Raw genomic sequence first — 26076 nt, forward strand, 5'->3', positions numbered from 1 at the left:
GAAAAATTTACATGTAAATAAAGAAAATATCTAAAAAAGAAAAAAAAAGAAAAAAAAGATCATTTCATGATTTTTGTATAAAGTACAAGTCATTAACTCAAAAACAAAATAATTTTTAAAAATTGTTCTAAGAGAACAACCCAAGGTTTACTATTGTTGTACATACAGAGAAATGACAGTAGTATATACTAATAGTTTTTGTTTGTCATATTTAAGCCATTGTTTTTGTAAGTGAAGAAAAGTTAAAAGTGCTATAAAAACACTGAAGTTTACAGCATGCAGAGGTTTGTCCTGAGTCCAGCTGTTTCTGGTAGCACTGGCCTATGTCACATGGTGTGAAGGCATGCATAATGAATGTACTGTGTCCAGGGCTAGCACTGAAGCTGCTTCAAAGATGCTGGGCAATGGGCAAGCATGGCCAGAAACATCTCAAATTCAAGACACATTTGACTTTGAATTAATTTTCAGTTGATGCAAGTTCAGAAATCTTGTACTCGTAGCAAATTTTCACTATCCTCACAGACACAGAATCCCAGAGGGGCTCCTGACCCATGACTGAAGCTGTGTTCCAGAGGATTAGAATCCTGTTCTGTTTCCGGTGTTGCCTTTTATGACCCTAACACATAATTGCTACTGTTTCTCCTTAAGTTAATTTCAGATGTTCAGAAGAAGAGTGAACTAGAGTTTGAAATAATTTTCTCTTTTCCTGCTATCTTAATGTTTCTATCACTATGAAGAGACGCCATGGCTGTAGCATAAGGAAAAGAGTTAATTGGGGCTGACTTAAGATTCAGGGGTTTAGTCTATTATCATCATGGTGAGAAGCGTACAGTGTGCAGGCAGACATGGGGCTGGAGGAGGAGCTGAGTGTTCTACATCTTAATATTCAGGCAACAGAAGGATGCTACCACTCTAGGCCAAACTTGAACATATGAGACCTCAAAGCCAGTCTCCACAATGGCACACTTCCTCTAACAAGGCCACACCTATTCCAACAAGGCCACATCTCCTAATAGTGCCACTTCCTATAGGCCAAGCATTCAAACACATGGGGTCATATCTATTCAAACCACCATCTCTGCCCTTGGTAAAATATGTAAGACCAGCAAAAGAGTCGGGATTGTCCTTTGGAAGGCACTCATTTCCAGTTTCAAATTTTCCCTGATATAGCCAGAAGCAATTCTATGTATTTAATGACTGCATGTCTCTTTTATTAAGAAAATAGAAAAAAATAATTTTTTACTTGTAATATAGAGTTCTTATGAGTCTATTCATTTGCAAATTATAATGGAAAGTTTGGTTTTCAATATAAAAGAGCTGGAGTTCATAAGTGATCCAATATTGGTAAAGGTATTTAAAGACAAGTGGAAATGCATTAATGCTGGGATTAGGGCACACAAATAACAACTCACCAGTCTTCTCTATATAAAATCTCTCCTTTGACAATGAGTCTGATATTTACAATTTATTGTTCTTCTGGCATAAGTCACTAGGATTTTCTACGTCCTACACTGTGTTGACAATTTTGTTTTCTAAGATTATAGTAAGAATTTGAAGGTTTGGAAGTAACCTGAGTGTAGAATTGTTTTAGATCTGTGTTTACTGACTGCCTCTGTGTGTTATAGTTTCTTCATTTTCCCCTAGGGTGATAATCATATTTTAGCAGCTTTTAGATTCATTCTAAACAGACTTTATAAAAAATATTTGATTGCATGTCATGCTCATCTATAACTAAGTAAATATTTAACTCTATCCTATAAAATAATAAAGTGGCCACTACTTGGGGCTAAAATAACAAGCTTATAGCAAGTTGGAGATATAAGCAAGCTTGTAGCAGATAAACCAGTTGGAGTCACAGCAGTGAAAACTCAGATGGTAGTTACTAGCCAAGGACTGGATAATGCCAGAAGGTTCTACAAAAACATGGAAACGAACTGCCTATGTGGTGAACATTGGAGACCTGCTGCTTGGCATTGAATCTCAGGTCATAGTTCTGGTGACTTATCAGGATGAGAATGGAAAGTTTAAAGTAATCTGAAAATACCCTAGAGATTAAATTGAAGAGTGGATGGTTCAGTAGAGTAAAACTAGATTTTTACCTTCCTGCCATATTTAGGTAGAACAATACTAAGGTCATCAAATGCAGTAGTTCTTCCAACCTAGCTGTTTGAGCCATCTTTACAGAAAAGAAAAATTGCATTAAGAAAATAAGCCACATTAAAAAACATTCACCCTAACCTTCTTAACAAATGAATTTACTGACTTGACCTAAAGTTTAAATTATATCCTTTATAATTATTGTTTTTTATGATACTGTATTATTTTGTCAGCATGATAAAACCATCATAAGAAGCCATATGAAATGAAAAACACCAGAAGCATTTTTTTTTATAGAAACAAACAAGCTTCAGGAAGATTTGACCTTGAACCATATGGGAACAAAAGTTAAGTTTAACAAAAAAATATGGACAGTAGTATTTGTGGGTTTCTTGTCTTAAAACTGTGAAAGTGATTTTTAGTTGGGCTTAAGTTTCCTAAGATTTAAAATACCGTATGTTAGAGCTTTCCTTTCTGACTGGTTTATCTTCATGTTCTGATCTTCTTTATTTCCAGGGTTTTGAAGGTATTCCTTTCACGAACAGCACAAAGAATTCCATATATGACTGGTGGTCGTGTCATGAGGATGCTGGCAGTAATAGTCTTGGTAGTGTTTTGGTTTCTTGTTGGCTGGACTTCTTCTATGTGCCAGAACTTGGAGCGGGATATCTTGCTTGTTGGCCAAGGGCAAACATCTGATCACCTCACCTTCAATATGTGCCTCATTGATCGCTGGGATTACATGGCAGCAGTTGGTATGTGGCTACCACGTGCTTTGCGTGGTTGTATGATTACTTTGCCCCTTTCTCAATAGCCTCAAGTCTGATCTTTAGGTTTAAAAGACTTTTAATATGATTTTGTTTAACATTATGAAAATGGTAAGAATGGTATGTGGAATGTAAAAAAAAAACTCATTGTTTTTCAAAGGCTTGTTCCTTTATTGAAAAAAAAAATGCAACCAAGTAAAAGGAATAGAGAAATTCAAAGAAGAAGGGCAACATCTGTGTACAGAGAAATTATCTATTGGTCTCTATTGATTAACAGTAGCCACCATCTTGATTTATGTTCTTGGGTGGTAAGAAATAATAAGAATGTTGGGATTTTTCTTTACAGAAGTCTTATGATATTGATCAGACTTCACTCTTGGTGAAGAATTGACTGTAGAAATTTATGATTAATTATCTTTCCTATACTCATCTCTAAAGAAAATTCTCTGGGAGTCGGGTATCAAATGACAAAGGTAGTAAAATGGAGGTAGTAAAAGTTATGAGGCAGAAAACTGGGATGGTGGTATCATGACTCAGACCCAAAGCACAAGTAACCTTCCTAACCTTTCCCATTTTTGAAAAATAAGAAAGGGAAATATAAAAGACGTTTTAGTAATCAGCTATTTCAAACTAAATTTCCAAAGATTAAAAAAAAGAAAAGGAATGGAAGACAGCTGCTTTTATTTTGTTGTTGTTCTAATTTGGAAGCCAAATAAACAAACAAAAATTATTTTAAGGTCAATTGTAAAAACTAAAAGCACAAGTTTTTGTTTTTGTTTTTTATCAATATAGTATTTTATGTAAGTCCTGTTTACATTACAGTATATTTAACACAGCTTAATATACAGAAATCTTTTTTCTTTTTTTTTAAATTTTTTATTAGTTATTTTCTTTATTTACATTTCAAATAGGAGATTTCTCCTTTCCTAGTTTCCCCTCTGAAAAAAAAAACTGTCCCCTTCCTCCTCCCCCTGTACATTACCCCACCCTCTCCTACTTTCTAGCCCTGGCATTCCCTTACACTGGGGCATAGAGCCTTCACAGGGCCAAGGGCCTCTCCTCCCATTGAAGACCGACTAGGCCATCCTCTGCTACATATGCAGCTGGAGCCATGAGTCCCACCATATGCACTCTTTGGTTGGTAGTTTAGTCCCTGGGAGCTCTGGGGTTACTGGTTGGTTCATATTGTTGTTTCTCCTAAGGAACTGCAAACCCTTCAGCTCCTTGGGTCCTTTCTCTAGCTCCTTCATTGGGGACCCTGTGCTCAGTCCAATGGATGGCTGAAAGCACAAGTTTAATTCTCATTTTTTGTCACCTTGACAACATTTGGTTGAAAATTTCTATCTTTTTCTAGAAGGTAATAATATATGTCCTTATTAATCTCAGTTCCAGTAAGAAGTGTTCTAGCAAGATACTTTAGGACATTTATAGACCGGATACTGTAAAGATGCAGATGAAGCCATGGCTGTAGTGATAATTAATATATTTTGAGCAATTTAACTTTCACAAGAAAAGCAAAAAGCAAAGATAAAAAACAATTTCATGCTTCGCTTTAGTATGGATATGAGGAAGAAGAGATTGTATCAGTATTAAGTTTTTACTCAGCGTTTAACATTTTATTCTGTCCTTTTCAAGGTAACCAAAGCAGAAAGTCATTTCCTCATAATATTTTTAAAAACTTTTTATTGGTTATTTATGAATTGCACATTGTGCATCCTAATCCCACTCATCTCACCCACCCATACATACATACTTCCTCCTTGCAGCCTTCCCACAACAGAGAAAAAAATGTCATGGAGGAAGTGTAGTATATCCCACAGTGTTCCTTTTTGTCCATACTTCTTGGCTTACAAATGTTCACTGCAATGACTCATTGCTCTGGTATGAGGCTTCTGGCTTCTGCTACACCATCAATAATGGAATCTCAGTGGGATTCCTTTTGGATATCCTGTTGCTGCCCTGTGGCATGCAGATCCTGTGGATTTGGTTTTGCAGTATACTTTCATGCACTCTCTTCATTGATGGGGAAGAAGTTGGGGTGGGCCAATTTGAAGCCCTGGATCTGGGCCTAAGAAGTATCTAAGAGGTACCTGCTCTCCTACCTTGAGGCCAGCTCACCAGTGACCTCCACAACCAGGGCCAGCTCTACCCTGCTGTCCAGGCAACAATATACATCTTTCCTGAGCATTTTAGCTGGTGACATGCATGGCCAGCTCTCCTGCCTACCATTGATAGCAAGGGACAAGGGAAGGGAGGAGAGTGTCTTTCCCTCATCTACACCACTGCCCAGCAAACAGGAGGAAGAGCCAGCTCTCCTACACTCATGAAATCAGTGCCAGATCCCCTGTAATCCCCAAATCCAAGGCCACTCTACTATGCTGCCCAGGTGAGTTGCAGGGCCTTCTCTACAGAGTGCTGCAGCTGGTGAGGGGCAGGCCAGCTCTCCTCTCATAATCATAAGGCCATCTTCTACCTGCTGCAGGTGGTGGGACAGTGGAGAAGGGCTTCTCTCCCTCATCCTTGGTACCACACAGGAGATGAGGGGCAGGGCCAGCTCTCCCACGATTGTATCTTCGTGTTGGCTCACTTGCAACCCTCCACAATTATTTCATCTGACTAGGGGCAGGCTCAGCTCACCTATTCTCATGCCCCAGGGCCATCTCTCCTACAATGCCCACGTGAGGGGTGGGGCCAGTTCTGCAAAGCTCTCAGACATCAATATGTCCCCAGGAGGCAGTTCAGGCCAGCAACAACTACCTGGTCTTTGGTGCTAAAAGGCCCCTGCTACTTCAGGGCCATGGACCCAGACGTGCCCCTGCCCCCTGCCTCACAGCAGCACAGGCCAAGATCCCACCATGGTCCCAAGTTGCATCATCAGCTACCCATATCAAGCTGTTCCTCACCACCCTTGAGTCTCCAGTCCTGCCTCTCTTCATTGTTTCCCTTTCTCTTCCATTTCTCTACCACTTACTTGCTCTGCTTTGTGATGCCTGGGGTCTCTGAGTGTCTGGGGTCACCTTAGGAGTTCTATGCCCTGCTCATGCATTATAGCACCGGAAATAGGTCATATTTGGCATGGTCTCTCCTCCCCGCTCCTGCCTGTGTGGCAACAAACTGGTGGTCACCTCAAGCTAGCTGCCTGTCCAAGTCCCATGGTGCTGGACTAGTGATATTCTTGGGGTTTATCTTTGCCTGACCCACCAGAGAGGCCTCTTGCAAGGGTCTTCTGCTTCGGGCCTATTCCTGCCTGATGGCTTGTGGTCTTCTCGTCCCCAGCTTGATCCCTATTATGGGAGCCAGTCAGAGCCTCCGTGGTGTGGGACTGGCAGTCTTCTCAGACTAGCTCCTATCGGGGTCGCCTGGCACCACACTGGTGGTCGTCTCAGGCTCACTGGTACCGCACTGGTGGTCGTCTCAGGCTCACTGGTACCGCACTGGTGGTCGTCTCAGGCTCACTGGTACCGCACTGGTGGTTGTCTCAGGCTCACTTTTTTCAGGGAATGTTAGGCTGCTTATCATTCAGATGTTCATATGTCAGAACTCCAAGGAGAGACATAGTCTCTCTTCTCTCTGCCACCTACTGATACACATGTGAAACAGCTGCAATGCCTCTAGGATACACATGTGACACAGCAGCAATGCCTCTAGGAGCAGGATTTTCTTATATTATTACATAAAAAAGTCCACCATGTTTTTTTTAAACATTTATTTATTTATCCATTTACTATGTACACAGTCTTCTGCCTTTATTTATACCTGCATGCCAGAAGAAGGAGTCAGATCCTATCATAGATGGTTGTGAGACACCATGTGGCCACTGGGAATTGAACTCAGGACCTCTAGAAGAGTAGTCAGTGTTCTCAAACTCTGAGCCATCTCTCCAGCCCCACTATGTTTATGTTTAACAAAAGAAAATGATAACGGGGAGCACAAATGATGTCACAAGGAAGGTCACAAGGTCAACTTGTGTAGCAATTTTGTGTCTTTTACACACTACCTTTATGATGGCATCAAGACTTCTTTAAAAATCATTTTGTAGTCTGGAGAAATAAATGGGGATGTATGATTCACAACTGTAATTCATTTCATAAACTTTAATGGAATGTAGGCATTATATGCTATCAGTAAGATTCACTTAAGTACTTCTAGCTTCTCTACTGCTATGATGAACACTCTTTGGGAGACATGAATGTGTATTTTATAAAATTCTACTCATCAAGTATTTACTCTTAGTGCAAAGAAAAAGGAGTCAGTATTAGATTATTAAGAAGAAAAGTATGGTGAAAAGATTTTTGGTACAATAATTGTTCAGTGAAGGAAGACAGAATATTTTGGACCAGATCCCAGGAATCTTTATGTAGAAGCACTTTGAGTCATGGTTAATGTTTGTGTCATTATAAAGATATGTAGGGAACATCCCGTTTGATAGGAGTAGTGACAGATGGAGGTAGAGAGGGATTGCATCAAACATGAAGGAGACATCTTAAGTAGAAAGACTTAGAATGCATTATGTTGGAACACATGATTAATGCTTAGCGATAAATTTATTGAAAACACTAGAAATTTAGAGAGCCAGGAAAATGATGTAAGGATCCAATACATTCAAGTTTGATTGCTTCCATCATATGTTTTTATAAAAATTAGAATGTGCCAAATCTGGGGACTTGTAGGTTAGAATATTTACAAGGGAGAGAAATTTAGAACAGTGGTTCTCAAACATGCCCCAGTGTGCCATCCCTTGGGAACTTGTTATAAATATGTATTTTGGATCCGCTCCAAGTCTTTTTACCCAGTACCCTGGGATCTGGGCCTAGCACTTCATGCTTAATACGACTCTGGATGAATGGGGCCTTATGCTGCTGTGTGTAACTTGGGCTCTGAGGGCACATTCAGATGGGTATGCTAGAGCAACTAACCCTAGTTAGGCTCCATCCATTCCCTAGGACTCAAGAGAACTCCCTTTCTGTTGGGCATTTCCAGACTGATTTACTTTCCTTCTGCTCCAAACTTCCACACTTTACTTTTCTATCCATAGATAACCTTTACTTGAAAAACAGAAATAGATGACATCAGATAGAACATTCTTAAAGTCCATGCCACCACCATCTGTAAGTCTCTCAAGTCCACACTCATTTTGGCCTTTTATTGCCTACACCATATCGGTGGATAGCCATTTTAACCTCGGCCACAGTTCACCAACACTTCACCCCATCCTCCATGGCCTTTCTCATTTTGTAAGACTTTGTAGTCATCTGAAACTGCCTTTCTTTTAAAATCTCTCATAGAAGTTCACTCTGACCATACTTCCTAAGCTCCAAATATACCTCTTTGACAGAATAGACTATTTTTATTTACAATCATGCCCACAAAACATTTTGGCTAACAATAACCTGTATATACAATGATGGTCCCATAAAATTATAACAATTCTGAACATTCTTATCACATAGTGGTAGCATAATCATTGTAATGCATTAATCAGTGTGCTGTGGTGGAACTGGTGTCAGTGAACTTTGCACTGTGCCATTGTATGAAAGTAGAGCAGGATGCACATAACTCTGATTTGACAGTAAGAGGCTCCATCACATGCTTACTTACGTCCATCATTGTTTTAGAGCAGTGGGTCTCAATCTTCCTAATGCTGCGACTCTGTAATATGGTTCTTCATGTTCTGATGAACCCACCACAAAATTACTTTTATTTTTACTTCATAACTGTGATTTTGCTGCTGTTATGAATCATATTGTAAATAGCTGATATGCAGGATATCTGGTATGTGACCCCTGTGAAAGGATCATTCAATCTCCCAAGGGGATCATGGCCTACAGGTTGAGAACGTCTGCTTTAGAGGGTGCTCTGGCCTAGAAAAAGCTTTACTATTAAACACTGTGTTCTGTTGCTCAGACAGCAGCTCATACTTCGCACATTCACTGAATCTGCCAGATTGAATGGCAGACCTATGCCATCTACACTAATGGGCATACACTTTGGGATGTGCATACAATGAAAACTTGTTTTGTGAGTCTTTTTTCTGAGTACAGCCTCGTTGTTAAAGAACATATAGATACACAATTACTGTGATCTTTTTCATCTCCAGGGAAAGCTCATTAAGTAGCAAATGTATCCCTAGGAGGAAGAACTGCACAAAGCATGGTGATTTCTACAGTGACTCTAGAACAACCTAAAGAACAGAACAACATGGAAATCAAGGTCTCAGCCCACCACCTGGCCTTGATATAGGTCAGACAGGGATTTTTGAGAGCAGAATATAATTGCTGTAGGTTTTCATGCCTCTGAGAATTACATCTATAAGTAATACTCTGAAGAACTTATATTGATTATATCATTCTTCATCACTTTAAACTCTCTGAAGTACATTTAAATATATTCTCTGTACATTATGTGAAGCAGAAGGACTTATCTTTCCACCCCTCACCTTTTTCTTCTCTGAAAAGTGTGTGCTCCTTTGCACCACTGCTGTACAGCTGTGTGGTTCACGCACACAGCTGCCGTTTACATACTCCTGATAAATATTTGCCAGAGGAATCAAAAGTGATCCTAACTTTCTTTCCCTCATTGTAGTTTCTGCAGCCAGAATTAGATTAGAAGTGGGGAAACTTGATAAAGCTAGGATTCCAGAAGTTACACAAGTGTCCTCAATTCATTTTAAGTATGAATGTGTATGCTCAAATGTCAAATACATTTTTGAGAATTTTCAACTAAAGTAGTACTCCCCTGCCTTTTGATTTGGTTTGGTTTTTCAATAATACCTTTGATTCAGGGTCTCATGGAGAATATGCTATCGCTATACTTGCTGCTAGGTGAGGTTAGCCTTGGACTTCTGATCCTCCTACCTCTACCTCCCTAGTACTAGGATTATAGGAACGCCCCAGCACACCTGGTAGCCACAGCTGTATTTATGAGACTCAGTTTCATCTGACTTCTTCAGTAGTTAACATAAGAAGCTGGTAAATTTGGCATGGCAAGTACAAATTATAACCTTAAAAGTCATTAAATGTTATAAATATTAAAAATGTGAAGATATTTACTTTTAATGAAAATTTCAATTATTTCACTGTCTTTCAAGCACTCTGAATAAAGAATTGGAAACTAGGAAGTATTCTCTTCAATTAAGGGGAAGCCTCACAACTAAATAAAAACCCAGTTATACTCACTTGCAGAGAAGTTTCTAGTCAAGTGTTCCTTTCTGAATGGAGCTGACGTTAATTGTCCATTATCGGCACTTTTCACAATGTCTTTAAGATTTTCCTTATTGAGAAATCAAATCTCCATTCTGTTAATTTCCTATATAATTGCTAAAAATTAAAAAGAATTGACTTCCTGGGTCCTTTGTCTCTAATCTGACAGTCTACAGATGCAGATGCTCCAAGTCAGATCCCTCACTGTAGGGCATCTGCACTCAGAACACAACCAGCCAAGGTACTCATGTGACATACTTTATTCTTTAGTGTAAACAAACAAAAAACTAACGGATAGGTGGTACCATCAAGGACATGTATACATGATTACATGACTGGAATGGTATGAGATATATATGTCACACCTCAGTGCAGACTTGGGCAAGTATTGAGCTATGTCCTCAGTTTCTTCCAGAATTTAGGTTATGCAAGTCAAATATGGTACAAAGTGACATAATTGAGGAATGTTTTTCTGCCTTTTCTTATCCAGTACAAGAGCAGATAGGAAAAGTCTGACACTGGATTCACTTCCTCTTTAGTTCTCCTATGTATTAAAGCTGTCTGTAACACCAACTCCTTTTAGCAGCATTCCTATAAAATAATAACTTCCCCAGACAAGGACCCTTTGCAAAGTCTACCAATAGCTTTGGAGCTTGGTATCCCTTTGACTATGAATTTTGGTTCACCATAATTAAGAGGCACTAGGGTACTTAGCTTACTCAATGGAAAGTTTGCTATGCAAACATGAGAACCTGAGTCCATGTTCCTAACACATGTGTGACAGTCTCAGCATGGCTGTTTTTCTTCTAATCCCAGTGCAAGGGAGGTGGGAACAGGAGGATCCCTACTGCTTGCTAGCCAGCCAGGGTAGCTGAGTTGGTGAACTCCACATACCACGTAAGACTGTATCTTTAAACTGTATCTTTAAAAACAGGATGGGAGCAGAATGAAGACAACCCATTGTTGACCTCTGACCTCCATTCACCCCTTTCTCTCTCTCTCTCTCTCTCTCTCTCTCTCTCTCTCTCTCTCTCTCTCTCTCTCTCTTACACACACACACACACACACACACACACACACACACACATGCAAGGGGAAGGGAGAGGTAGGAAGGAAGGGAAGGATAGGGAAATGGAGATGGGGATGGATGGAGAGAGAGAGAGAAAGAGAGAGAGAGAGACAGAGACAGAGACAGAGAGAGAGAGAGAGAGAGAGAGAGAGAGAGAGAGGCTGTTTACAGAGTCATGAGTAAACAGATATAATATACCTGTGTTCACATTCCAGCAAGGAATTTTGAAGTAACGATTTCAGTGAATTCTGACACTGATTAACCTCCAGTTCAAAATATCATGTGGTATCTTTTCCCAACAGGAAACATGATCTTTACTTTCCTCCCTCTGTTGACATGCTCTTCCTTATTCTCCTTCCTGGTATGCTTTAAATTAGTGAAACAGACAATGTGTTCTGTAATTTAATTATTCCTATGCAAATGTTTAAAAGGAAAATACAATTACTCTTTTATTGCATTATATAGAGAAATCCCAAGGTAACAATTGTTTCTAAGGATTTAAACAAATATCCTAGAAGCCTGGGTATCATTCTGGCGAGTACAATGCAGAGCAGCAGTGAAGGAGCACTGAAGGAAGTGGATTCGACGTCCTCCCATCTGACTTAGAGCAACATTCTTGAATTAGGTCCTGTATATAAATTTGCTCTTATTCTAATATACCATATGCCTTAATTCATACTTCATTGCATGCTTCACATTTTAAAATGTGGTTTCCATTTCCAGGCAAAGGTAAAAGCTTATCCTTGATTACACTTCACTAGAAACCTTTCAGTCTGACTTTAAGGCTGCCTTTTTGAGGGTTGCTCATGTGTTTTCAGAACAATTGAAACCGGGTTTTGTTCTTATTGATCACCTTCTCCAAAACATACTACCACTTCTTTGAGTAATAGTCAGTTATTTAGTATCAAGAACATAAAGTTAGAGAAAGTATTTGGTGCCTTAATTTTAGGAGTTATGGAGCAGGGACAGAAGGATCTCTGGAGCTCACTGGCTGGCAGACTAGCTTACTTGGCAAGTTCCTTACCAGTGAGAGACAGGGTGCCTAAGGAAAGATACCCAATAACACACATGCATGCAAACATACCTGAAAACAAAGACACAAGCACATAATGGAAGATATTGCCTTGATCAGGACTGAAGAGACATGGAGAAAGTGGTAAGATGGCAATAATGATCACCACTTCTATGACATTCCACCTTTTCTTGGGTTTTGTTGCACTACACACTGCATAAGACAGTGTGTTGCAACAAAAAGAAAGAGGACAAGGTCAGCCACATGTGGTGACCTAAAATCCCACTAGTTGGGAGGGTGAGGCAGGAGGTCTGCAAGTTCCAGTTCAGTTTTGGTGACATGGTGAGTTAGCTGGACTGTGTAAGGAGACAAGACCTCAACAAATGAAGGAGAAGGTGGGAGGGTACATTTTGGCTCAGTTTTGGAGATTTGGGTCTTAGGTCAGTTAGCCTATTACTATTGGGTCTGTAGAGAGACAATACATTATAGTGAGAGCCCATCTCAGGGAAGTTACTATCTCATAGCAGCTAGGAAGCAAAGAAAGAGACAAGAGTCCCATGATGTCCTTCTCTGAGGGTTATCTCTAATGAGTACAGTCTCCACCAAATCACTCCCTGTTTTACTACATTCCATGGTTCTGTGAGCTAGGGCAAAGCCTTTAACATATGAGTATACCCCATATTAGCAATGCTTAAGTAAAACATACAATATTGGAAATAGAAAGAACATTCTAAAAGATACAGCTCACTATACTAATCCCTAACCTTGTGTTCTGAAATTTTCTCAACTCATTCTGTCTCATGATGTCTGGCATGTGTCAAAGGCTCTGATGTCTCAGGTTCTTTAGGTCTTTACTACCTCTGTGAATCTCTGAAAGTTGTAATATATATGCCAAAAATTGGGGAAATTTCACTTTTAGTTAGTTTGCTAGTTTGTTTTACTGGAGATTCAAGGATGGTGTAAAGAAAAAATAATTCAAGTTCTAGCGATATTAAAAGGGAAACAGAAAGTAAAAACCAGTGTGAACATGTTTGAGTATTCAAAGAACTTCCTAGCAATGAGTGGGTGGGTAAGAGAACTAAGCAGTCAGTTCATTACATGATCTGCTAGTGTTTATGTGCATAGGTGTAGGGCCTGGTAGTATAGATGTGGATAACCATATGTGCAGTTAGTATGGATAGCCAAACATACTGTTTGTTTGTGTTGGTGTGGATAGCCATATAGACTGTCAGTGTTGGTTTGGACAGCCACATAGACTGTTAGTGTTGGTGTGATAGCCATATATACTGTTAGTATGGATAGCCATATAGACTGTTAGTGTTGGTGGCATATTGACTATTTGTTTTGGTGTGATAGCCATATAGACTGTTAGTGTTGGGGTGGATGACTACATAGACTGTTAGTATTGGCGTGATAGCCATTTAGACTGTTCATTTTGGTGTGATAGCCATGTAGACTGTTAGTGTTCATGTGGATAGACATGTTATTCCTCATCGATCCCATCAATTTTTTTGGACCCCAGCTTGGAAACTGCCATTCAGAAATTCTTCTCTAGACTCTTTCAGGAGCCACTGTTACATTAATAAAACGTTCACAAGCATAGTAAATGTATAACATTCATCTAGTACAGTTCTTGGCATATTCAACAGATGTAGGCTATGAAATCAGATCAATGAAAGACACAAAATGTGCTTCTAAATAGGGTTCTAATCACCACTATCTGTTCAACTCTAATGAACATAGTAATTTTTAACATACAGTGATTTCTGCCTGACAAATTCATTTGAGTGCTCTGTCTATTCTTCTCTTAATAACTGAGCCAAAGGAACTGAGGCCTGAGATATAATCTAGTACTGCCCAACAGCCAAAGGCTCTACACTGCTGGTCACTGAGTGCAAGAGGAGTAGGTAGGGTTATTGCAGGCAAGTCCTATAGTTCTTCTGAGGCATGCATTTCCTCGCTTCCAGAGTACTGAGACATTTCAGCCTCTTTGGTACAGTGGTGAAATGTCATACAACATATACCTGCTTCTGGATGCTTCTCTTAATAATGATTAATACACACAGGTTAAGGCCATCAGAATATCAACAGCTCACCCTATATACTACTAGGTGGCAGACACAGATAAGCAGAGAGCCTCCCAGACTACAAAGGCACATGTAGCCACATCTGTCAGTGTGGCCATGTTCTTTCTGTAATCCACATGACCTCATACTTTAACCAAAGGACGGAGAGACAAGACAAGCAGCCAAAATACAAAACTTATGTGCTTGTTGAAAGCCATAATTCCAGAATTTCAGATAATCTAAAGAATTTCTTCTCATTTTATGAGTATGAGTGTGGCATGTATGTGGGAGGGGGTGTATATGTATTTGTGTGTATGTTTACATGTGTGGAGGCACACATATTTGCATATTTTAGAGGCCCAAGGTTAATGTCCAGGATGTCTCTCCAGAGTGGTTCCATCTTAATCATTGAGGTAGGGTCTTACAAACACAAAGTCAGCTTGCTCCACAGATGGTGATCTCTTGTCTCTTCCTTCATGTTCAGGCTGAAATTCCAGGTAGACCTTTCACACCTACCAGACATTTTAGGGGATCAGAACAGCTGCTGCCCTCTTGCTTGTGTGGCAAATGCATTAACCAATGTGCCCTCTCCACATCCTTAATCACGAGCATGAATTATGCTGTTTGATTTTATACTTAGAATGCCCTCTGAGCTGTCGACTCTGGGCTCAGTGATAAATGCTTTCTACTTTGATCATAAATGATTCTAAGTGAATAGGATTCCAAGAGGAAACAATAAAACACTAAATATTTTATTAATAATATATTTATTTCTCCTATTTGAAGTTACTTGCTGTAGCCAACAGGGGTAGCAGGTTGTTAACATGCATATCTCAGTACCTTGGTAAGAGGCACCATAATTTGAATGGTATTTATACTTCGAAGCTGTTCTTTTAGGCTTGGTGCGAGTCCCCATATCACAAAGGTTGTCGTTAGTGTCTCAGAACTGATACTAATTTTTCTCTGCTTTCCCTAGCCTTTTGAAAAAGCAGCTTAGAATAATCTTCATTCTTAATTGTTAATTTTAAAGGACCACAGTACTTCAATATCATTATCCCTTATAGATTGAAAATAAAACATATAGGGTTTTTATTTGTTTGTTTGCTTCTTGTTTTTCGAGACAGGATTTCTCTGTGTAGCCCTGGCTGTCCTGGAACTCACTCAGTAGATCAGGCTGGCCTCAAACTCAGAGATCCACCTGCCTCTGCCTCCCAAGTGCTGGGATTAAAGGCGTGCACCACCACTGCCCAGCTATAGTTTTTCTTTAAACCATATTTGGGTCTTTAAAGGTAGAAACAATTGCTTTTTTAACTACATTCCTTCCTCCTGTAGAGATCATTTAACACAAGAAATTATTTTTGAAAGCAGAAGCCCAACACATATTTTAACTCCCACATAATATCTGCAGAATTTCGTAACATCTGCATAAATACTAATTGCAGTGTTAGTCTAAAGTTAATTATGTGAAGCTGATTTTTTTGCCTAAGCACAACTTTTATATATCACATTTAGTTTAATTGGTACTTTGAATAATAAATTGTTTTTCATTGAGAATGTATTGTTTGATATTGCTGATGAAATGATTTTAATATTTAGCTTAGCTATTATGAGAAATTGTATTTTGTCTTTTTTTTAAATATGATTCTCTATTGTGGAATTCTAATTAATCTGATGACTACCTTTGAAATCTTCATTATGGTGATATATAAAAGCACTTCAGTGAATGGTAGCAAATACTACTTTATCAGACAAGCTACAGGAGCATTCTTCAACTATAATAGAGTGTTTTTCTGGGTGTTTTTCAGTTGTTTAGAAGAATTTCTGCATTTTGCATTCTTTGTTCCAAATACAATGATACACATGTTGTATTGCTGAGAGTGGTCACTATTGTTAATAATGATGCCAATCAGGTTTCCAGTTCATTTGCAGGCCTCCTGAAGAAAAAGGGAGGCAAAATCAATTCTACACAAATTGCCTGAGCAAAGAAGATTCATGGATCAGGAAGTATCAGAAAAAAAACAGGAGGTTATAGGCTTTGCTAGAAGAAACAGCACAGAAGTTTTATGGACCAAGAAGAGGAGGAAGGACCTACCCACAGAAGAGCTACAAAAAGCCTGTAGTTGTTGAGAGAGGGAGTATCAGTTTCTCTCAAGGATGAGCCTCCTGATAAGATTGCCCAGTCCTAAGTGGCCAGCCCTAAACACATTTCTTTGTGGACAGTGCTAATTGGGCATGCATTCACATATATGCAAAACAAATATCATAGAAGAAAAAGTCATGATTTTGAGAGGGAGGACACTGGGCGAGTTAGAGAAGGTGTAAGAGAGAGAAATTGTGAAAATATAGTGTCGTCTTACAGGAAATTCTCCAAAATACTAAATTTAGTTTTTCCAGAAAAAAGAGGAAGAGGAGTTGGAATTAGGACTAAGAGAAAATTATCAGTGGGATCAATAATATAAATGAGAACTCAGAAAGAGTTTGGTCCTTTTTTATTATATATTTATTTATTTATTCTGTGTACATGCACATGCACTGGCTTATGTGTGCACACTACTGTACAAATGTCGAAATCAGAAGACACATTGCAGAAGTCAGTTCTCTCCTTCCACCTTGTGGGTTAAAGGGATTGAACACAGATAAGCAGACTTTGTGGAGAACATTTTACCCAATGAACCATCTTGCCATATGGAAAAGATCAATTCAATAGTGTTCAGAGGACAATGGGACAGTGGGTCAGCTCAGGAAGCTTATTCTGGGAGCACAGTGGGAAGGACACCAAGTGAACACTACTATCATGTCATGTTATGGGGAGTTGTGGGTACCAGGATGAAGAATGGAGATGTGGAGATGGAATTGATGCCCATCAAATAAATGGCTGTCCAGGGACCAGACAAGAAATGAGAGTGTAAGATGTAAACAGACAAAATACAAGAACACAAAGTAGTATGGGTACCTAACATGAAACTGGTCAGCAAAGACACGTTGAAACCAAGAACATGTTTTCCCTTCAAGAGGACCCTTGGAGTCTCCTTTTAGGGACAGGAATCATTTCTGCTGTTTCAAAGATTTGAACAAGTTTTTCAGTAGAAATGTGAATAGGTTAATCCAAAATCAAGAGCAAACATTTGTGTAAAATCTGGTTTGACCAAAATGGAGTTTCAGAATGACTTGCCTGCCACTGCTATGGTGAGTGAACAGACTCCAGAAAGCAGGCAGTTACAGAGTCTTAGGCTGCACACACAGAGAGCCATGAATACATATAAGTGCTTAAAGTGTAGAATGTAAAGGACTCCAAGACTTCAAATTTGGTGACAAAGGACATGTGGTGCTATTAAAGTTGGAAAAGGAGGCAGCCTATCAAAATGGTTTCATTTCCTGATCTATACCTGAGAATGGCTAGGGATGGTGTTCACACACACAACCAGCAACCATCAAGCTGAATAATTCGGATTTACCTTAAATCTCATTGAGGATTTGAAGTGAAGTTTATTTTCTTTCTTTGGCTTTTGTCCATGTCAGAAATTTAAGCATAGCCCCTGGCAGATTGGTTTATTTAAAGGATTTCCAGTAATTGGAGCACTGTCTAATGTTTAAATTCTGCTCGAAATAAGCTGGAATGTTGGCAGAGAGAGAACAGCTTGTCTTGTGGGTGGACAATCAGTGCTTTGAATGGAGATCAACATTTCAGGTACAAGGTTACATGTGGGTGACCTCGGATGAAGGGTGTCTCCATGGGATAGCTCTCAGCAGCTAAATGGGATTTTCCAATAAGGTCATGTTACTAAGAGAGATGAAGTGGATTAGTCCAAGTGGCTTCAAATTGCAGTGGTATCACATGCCTGCAATCCCTGGATTCAGGTGGTTTGGGATGGAGGTAAGACTGTGTATTAAAAAAAAGAAAGAAAGAAAGAAACACAGAAAAGAAAAGAGAAAAAGAAAAAAGTAGCAATGACCAATTTTCATGACTGACAATGAGAATCTTAGTATTTAAAAAAAGGTTGAGTTGTAAACCATGTTAAGTGCTTTTTGTATGCTAGCTCATCTAGTTAGTAAATAATCCTCTAATTGTATACTTTATGAGCCTCCTTTTTCTGGTGAAGAAACTGTGGCTCCAGAGGGTCAGCCCATGGCCTGAGGCTATGCTGAGTTAGGGAAGAGAGCCAGGCTCAGACTTAGGCACTCTTAGCTGATACATTATGCCTGTGCCTCTTGGCAACAAAGATCCAACAATGTGATTGTAGATTTTATGACTTTTTTCCATACTCTACCCACAAAAGATAAAATTTGTCATGTGTGAAGAAACAATGTTTCATTTGTAAAATATGCCACCTAGTATTTAGCAACCTATGCTCCCACATTTCTGGAAGTGGCTATTTTTACTTCCTGAATTGGGTTGTTGTGGCAGAACTTCCATTTCCAGAGGCTGTGTAGGCTCCTGAGTTATGAGCCAGACTCTCTGAATACTGTAAACTTGGGTTAAGAATGGGAAAAATCATTTCACAGTCATGGTAGGGAATAAAACCCACATATTAACAAAACAATGAGAATACCAATTGTGTTATAAACAATGGCAGCAGCAGAAAAGACCTCTGAAAATATACACCCTGAATAAAATTTAAAAATTAAAGGCATGTCATCAGTATGTTTATGTGGATGGAACTTTACAAGAACCTAAGATTGTTTCTATAACAAAAGGCGTGTTGAAGAATTTCAATTTTCTATTTTTTAACCTATGAAGCTAATGAGGAATTGTTTGTTTGTTCCTCTCACAGCTGAATTTTTATTCCTCTTATGGGGCATTTATCTCTGCTATGCAGTGCGGACTGTCCCTTCAGCATTTCATGAGCCACGCTACATGGCTGTCGCAGTTCACAATGAGCTCATTATCACAGCTATATTCCATACAATTAGGTGAGTGGTCCTTGGGAGTGGTACAAAAACTGTTGTATTTGTGGTGTGTGTTGTAATTTAATTTAAATAGCAAAACTTGAAAAGATAAGTAATAAAAATATTTAAGAAGTATAGTGCTTTATGAATAACCGATTGTGGCAGAAATAGCAGATGGTTCTAGTTGTTCTTGTTCTCTTCAGATGGGTTTTTTCTTCTTACTTCATCTATTTTGTAGATTAGTTCCATGTTAGTATAATATATAAACCCACTTACAAGATACTGTGGGTTTTATTTATACATTGTACTGAGTTACTGAGTTGTAAAACAACACTCATGTGTGATAAAATGGCTATAGGTACTCAACCCCTTTATTCACACTTAATATGCTAGTCTAGACTTCCAAATTCTTAGTGCTCAGACAACTCATGTGTGGGAGATCTACTGAGTTCTGCTCAGTGTGATGACTAGATTATTATGCATTACTTCCTGGCATCCTTCTGCCTTAGGTGTGATGTCTCAGCCCAGACTTTATCAACTAGCCGTTTGTCTGTGATTGTCTCATGTATCTCTCCTCAGCAGGGGAGTAGGAAGGAGGCAGACTTGCCAAATGATGAAAGGGTTAGTGCTCATTCCTCTACTGACATTCAAAATTCCCTGAAGTTAGGGTAGAACTGGAGGCTGGGAATGTGTAGAATTTCTCTGAGTGCTTGTCTCTCATTTAATGAATACTCAGAAGATACCAACTTCTACCTTTGGGAACCAATGATGCCAGAGAAAAGTTGACACTTCAGACAACTGCAGCTCTTAAACTTGTAAACAAAAAAGGAGGTTATCTATTGTCCAGTAGCTCTAGACACCCCGCTGGGTCAGGAGTCAAGGGAACTGGCCCAGCTTTGTCTCTCTGCAACTCAAGAAATGGAGAAATAAAAGATGAGAACAAAATAAAAAGTTGTCGGAAAGTCGAGAAGAACAGAATATGAAGTTAAAGTAAAGCCAAAGGAGAAAGCTTTTTTCCCATTAATTTATTTACTCACTTTACATCCTGATCTCAGCCCCACTACTCCCAGTCCCCCTTCACATACCTTCTCTCTCATACCCCCTCTCCTTTCCTCTGATAAGTGGGGAGCCCCCTAGGTACCAACCCACCCTGGCACATGAAGTCACTGCAAGACTGGCCACATCTTCTCCAGTTAGAGGAACAAGATCTACAGACAGGCAACAGTCAGGGATAGTCCCCACTCTTTGATTGGTGGTTTAGTCTCTGGGTCACCTAAAAAGTCACCAGGCTTGTTGACTTTGTTGGAAAACTTGTCCCAACTACAAGAAGTTCAGGGACAAGGGATGGAGCAGAGACTGAGAGAATGGCCAGCCAATGACTGGCCCTACTTGAGACCCATGCTATGGGCAAGCACCAATCTCTGACACTATTAATGATACTCCATTAAACTTGCAGACAGGAGTCTAGCACAACTGTCTTCTAAGAGGCTTCACCCAGCAGCTAACTGAAACAGATGCAGAGAGACTCACAGCAAATATTAGATAGAGCTTGAGGAATCTTGTGGAAAAGTTGTGGGAATGATTGAGGGACCTGGAGGGGATAGGAAGAAGGCTTCTTAAGTCTCCTGAGACTAGAGTACTCAAATCTGAGAGAGAATGTCCTGGGTCTGGAATGTGGGACAGCACAGAGCAGACCTTGTCATGGTCTCATGGGATAAAGCTAAAGATTATCTTCCAAGTGATGTCACTCTTTGCTATTAGTCTCCAGAATGTCAAGCTTGTGTTAAGAGTTAACAGTCATGCTTCTCTGTGACTAGCTGCAAGTCAACTGTTCTATTTACAAGCCTTATATAGACTTAAAAGCTCCTCATAGATTGTTTGCCAGGCCTGTTATTATTGCAATAAAACTAAGGAGTGAAAAGGGTTTTCTGTTTTACCTCACAATAAGCTGCCAGCTTTCATAGAAACAAATTGTTCAAATTTTAAAAGCTCAAAAAAGTTGCATAAATGCACCTGTCTACTTTACATGGTCTCATTTGGTTTTACCACTATATGATTTTTAATGGATTTGGAAATGTAAGCCAGCCCAAGTGCTTTCATCAACAGACAACTAAATTAATTCTTAGATAAAATTTCAAAGGTATTTTATTAAGAAGGTAATACCTAATCACTATATAAAAATGATAAAACAGTTAAGAAAGAAGTCCATTGATACTCCCCAAACATAAGCACAGTTAACACAGTAGTACACCATTCTAAGTATTTTTATGTATGTGTATATATTTGATTAATTACAAATTTGGGAATCTGTATGGCTAGAAAGGACAAATGAATGAAATTTTAGTTTCACACAGCAGATTCATTTTACATCCTGATCACAGCCCTGCCCTCTCAGTCCCCCTCATATAACCTTTCTCTCATGCTTCCTTCCCTTCCCTGCTGATTGGGGGGAGTAGATTTATAGATAAGTAGATCTATAGAACACTGACTTAGAGCATGGATGGAAGAAAGTAATAGAAATAATATTTAAAAATCAAATATTTTCGAGGCCTTACTCACACAGGGAATCAATAGTGCTGATTCTTATAAAATCCCAGGAAAAGATCAATGATAAATTTTAATCACAAATATCCATTTTAGTCTTTTTTTTTTCTTGAATAAATCCTGTTGACTAAGTCTCTGGTATTAAGAGAGGCATGCCATCAATATAACGTGTTTTTTTGTTGTTCTGCTTCAAATATGTTTGTACATACATGTGCATGAAAAATCTATCATGCACATTTTCACTTTCATTCTTACAGAATGCGAAGATTACACAAAAGTAAACCAATTTCAAAGAACTAACTCTGAAAGGATAAGTGAGCAAAGGCCTCGCTCTGCCCTAGTCCTTCACTGACTCAGTGCTCGCACAAAGCAACCCTCCAGAAATCTGCAAGACCCTTTCTCTTTGCTTTATTTTTAAACACAATTTTCGAATATTGCTGGGCTCTTGCATTTTATATCTATTTCTACAAAGCTGAAACACCATGTTAAAGTTGAAGCTTTAAAATGCCTACGAAATTGCTTTTCTCAAGATATTTCCAGCCAGAGCTACAACCTGGCAGTAATTTAAGACTGATTAAATTGAAAGTAATTACTGTCAGCATTATTTCAAAGTACTATTTTGGAAAAATCACAGTTTTCACTTAAAGTGTATGGAAACACTTCTTCTACATATAGAAGGAAGTTGGCTAAGCAGAGCACATACATGTGTTGCTATACGAGTTGGATTTTCCTTAAAGAGGAGGCTTATGGACAGAAATTCATTTCCACTGATGTGCCTTTCTGCTCCAGAATTTACAATGGCCACTAAATGACTGCATTTTTATCATTTTACTTGGGTACATCATTCACATATATGCACATGTAAATGCATGCCATACATGTCTTAGAGACTGTCATCTGTTGCTTATGACAGTCCCATTACAATGAATTTTAGAAATTTCACAGGACCCAAGGTAAAAATCCTGTAGAAAACTTTATCACCTTGTACAAAGTGATAAACACAGGTAAGGCTTCTTTTTGCTCCCAACTGCCTACAATTTCAGCTCTTGGGAAACCCAATACACTTCTGGCCTCCACAGACGCACACATACACATAAACAACAATAAAATAAATCTTAATAATAATCTTAATATGAAATGTGTTAGTATGCTAACTTTATAAACTTTGTTATATGTCATTGAAAAAAATTTTATTCTCCAGCTTCTAAAGCAGTAGAACACCAGATTGAGTATTTGGGAATACATAGTATTGTGGAAAATTAAAAGGAGGATTATAAATATAATACTACCTTTATAAGAACATGCCTAGTTTGGGCATGGGGATGAGTCATTTGATACAGAGCTGCTTGTGCGTGCACCTGGGGGTATAGAGGAGTTTTGGAGCACACTTCAGTTCTATAATCTTCCTTATTGAACCTTGAAGAAGGGTTCTATAAAACCAATTATCCTAAATATTATATTGTAAATTATTTAAGACAATTTGACAATTTTTGAACACACCAAAGCTTTATTTTAAAGGTTTCCTCTTACTGCATGTGCTGCTTAGAGGTTAAAAAAAAGTATTTATACAGTATGGAAGAATTACACACACACACACACACACACACACACACACACACACACACACAGCACCACAAAAAAAGAATGAAAATAAATAAGGGTGAGTAAAGAAGCATCTCAAAGGTTAATAGCCCATTCATTTATCCACTGCATTGTCACCACTTAATGTTTTGAAACTATTCACAAAGACAAATAAGTAAATAATTTACTATTACTTTCCTGACTTCATTTGAATTAATGTTTTAAAAATAATGTTATAAGAATATATTCAGATGTGACTTGTAACTTAATTTTCCTAAACAGTCCTTAGCTTCTGTTTCGAAGTTATGTACATTCTTAGCTGTATAGAATCAATATATATGTGTATGTCATATTAATACATGCCAACATTAAAAAAAAAAGAAAATCACGGTAAATATGTAGGTGCCATATTAAAAAAGAACTTTACAGTCCTTCTAGCCTAAAAGTCATTTACACCTTTATTTTTCTGTGATGAAAAGATGTGTTGTAGAAGCAGTCCTTTTCTTTTTTCTAAATACACTAAGAGGAAATGTTTCCCAGAATGCTAGCATTTGAAACAAAAATCTCCACGTTGCCTGCTAACATGAAGAACTTTATTTCAGATTTGTGCTCGCCTCGAGACTTCAGCCTGACTGGATGCTGATGCTGTACTTCGCACACACTCACTTGACTGTGACAGTCACCATTGGGCTGCTTCTGATTCCAAAGGTATTCTTCTAGCATTGCATTTGTTCTTGCCAGATGGTTGTCTGAATGAGCATGGAGTTATTCTTCTTAAAGTACCTGCCATTATGGGCAAAGTGTGGAGGTTTGCTTGATGCTCCATGATTGTTTATTTTTAAAACTCTTCCTCAAGAAAGTGGGTATCTGGTTTTGCAGTGGGGAGGGGATTTATTAGACTTTTATATAAGTAGAAAGAAGTGAGTGTGAAATTACTTATAGAGGAAGGTCTGTAGTGGGATATTGTGGTTAAGATTTTCGGGGGCTTTCGAAGGGAAGAGGAGAAAAGCATTCCAGGACTCAGAAGATGTCAATGTTCTATTAGCCTTCCCCTTAAATTATGTACTGTAACAACAGCCAAGGTTCTCTTCTGAATTTCAGTCTCCACAGAAGCAAATCTTCTCAGAATAAAATTAGATGACATCGGAGTTTGAGGTTAAAGTAGATTATACAAGTTATAGCATTATAACTATTATTGCAACTGGTTTGTTGTATACAGAGAAGTATGGTATTATAGCAGCCAAACCCAGAGTTTTGGTTTCTTTTCCTTTAGTCCTGGCTTTATCTCACATTATACACTTAACCTTTAGGTTCAACATGATTGAAAAATAAGACAATTGCAAACAACATAATATTTATTTTTTCTGCCTTCCTGAGTTGTGTCAATCAAACACAGTGAATTTCATAGCCATAGGTGACTCTGTGACTGTAGTTTATCTAAGATCTTTAAAACTTTGTAATATGTTATATATTTATTAAGTTGATGGCTACTCAGACTGTTCCTCCCAAAAATTGTTACAGATCTACAAGGAGAACTTAAAACTTTATCTACCTTGTCCATGAATGTTCACAGCACCATTATTTATAATAGCCTGGATATTTACCAGCTAATAAATGTATAAGTAAAATATGGTATATTTTCTAATGGAATATTATTTGTCAGTAAAAAGGAATTTAATGCAACCTAGGGAAATCAGACTTCAGTAAAGGACTTACCATACAACCACAAGAGCTCAAATTATATACAAGAATCCATACTTTAAAAAAAAACATGGTGCATAGAACCTTCACAGTACCAAGAGCCTCTCCTCCCATTGATGACAGACTAGGCCATCCTCTGCTACATATGCAGCTAGAGCCATGACTCCTACCATGTGTACTCCTTGGTTGGTGATTTAGTCCCTGGGAGCTCTGAGGGTACCAGATAGTTCATATTGTTGTTAATCCTATGGAGCTGCAAACCCTTCAGCTCCTTGGGTCCTTTCTCTAGCTCTTTTATTGGGAACCCTGTGCTCAGTCCAATGGATGGCTGTGAGCCTCTACTTCTGTATTAGTTGGGCACAGGCAGAGCCTCTCAGGAGACAGCTATATCAGGCTCCTGTCAGTCAGCACTTGCTGGCATCCACAATAGTGTCTGGATTTGATGATTGAATATGGGAAAGGTTCCCAGGTGGGGCAGACTCTGGATTGTCCTTCCTTCAGTCTCTGCTCCACACTTTGTCTCTGCAATTCCTTCCTTGGATATTTTGCTCCCCCTTCTAAGAAGGATTAAAGTAACCACACTTTGGTCTTCCTTATTCTTGAGTTTCTTGTGGTTTGTGAATTATATCTTGGGTATTCTGAAGCAGGAGAGGGTGGGTTTGGTGAGCAGGAAGAGGGGGAAGGAAATAGGGGCTTTTTTGGAGGGGAAATTGGAAAGGGGATACCATTTAAATGTAAATAAAGAAAATATATAATAAAAATCAATAAAAAAAGGAAAAAAACAAAAACAAAATTAACTCAAACAAATCAGTGGTCTTCCTCTACTCAAAGGATAAACAGGCTGAGAAAGATATTTTTAAAAAAAAGAAAGAAGCCATGGGCTGGAGAGATGGCTTAGTGGTTGAGAACACTGACTGCTCTTCTAGAGATTCTGAGTTCAGTTCCCAGCAACCACATGGTGGTTCCCAACCATCTGTAATGGGATCCAATTCCTTCTTCTGGTGTGTACTCATGTAAGAAAAATAAATATTTTTAAAATGTCAGATATAGTGATACATAATGATCTCCATGCAAGTGAGAAAGGCTGCCTCAAAAAATAAGGTGAACAACATACTTCTGGCCTCGACATACACACACACACACGCACACACAC

At 38.7% G+C, this 26076-nt stretch overlaps 1 protein-coding gene and 1 pseudogene across 2 annotated transcripts in view; one reads left to right on the top strand and one right to left on the bottom strand.

Annotated features, from left to right (window-relative positions):
• Gpr158 (G protein-coupled receptor 158) overlaps positions 1 to 26076 on the top strand; it is a 427233-nt gene that overhangs the window by 384068 nt on the left and 17089 nt on the right. For both annotated transcript variants that reach the window (XM_031369157.1, XM_031369159.1), the window contains exons 7-9: positions 2614 to 2852; positions 18983 to 19121; positions 23825 to 23930. In XM_031369157.1, the coding sequence (XP_031225017.1) occupies positions 2614 to 2852; positions 18983 to 19121; positions 23825 to 23930 (484 nt within the window). The remainder of the gene's footprint in view (positions 1 to 2613; positions 2853 to 18982; positions 19122 to 23824; positions 23931 to 26076) is intronic.
• LOC116092779 lies at positions 6364 to 6519 on the bottom strand (annotated as a pseudogene).

This window comes from Mastomys coucha, unplaced genomic scaffold, assembly GCF_008632895.1.
Source record: "Mastomys coucha isolate ucsf_1 unplaced genomic scaffold, UCSF_Mcou_1 pScaffold15, whole genome shotgun sequence".
Lineage (NCBI taxonomy): Eukaryota > Metazoa > Chordata > Mammalia > Rodentia > Muridae > Mastomys > Mastomys coucha.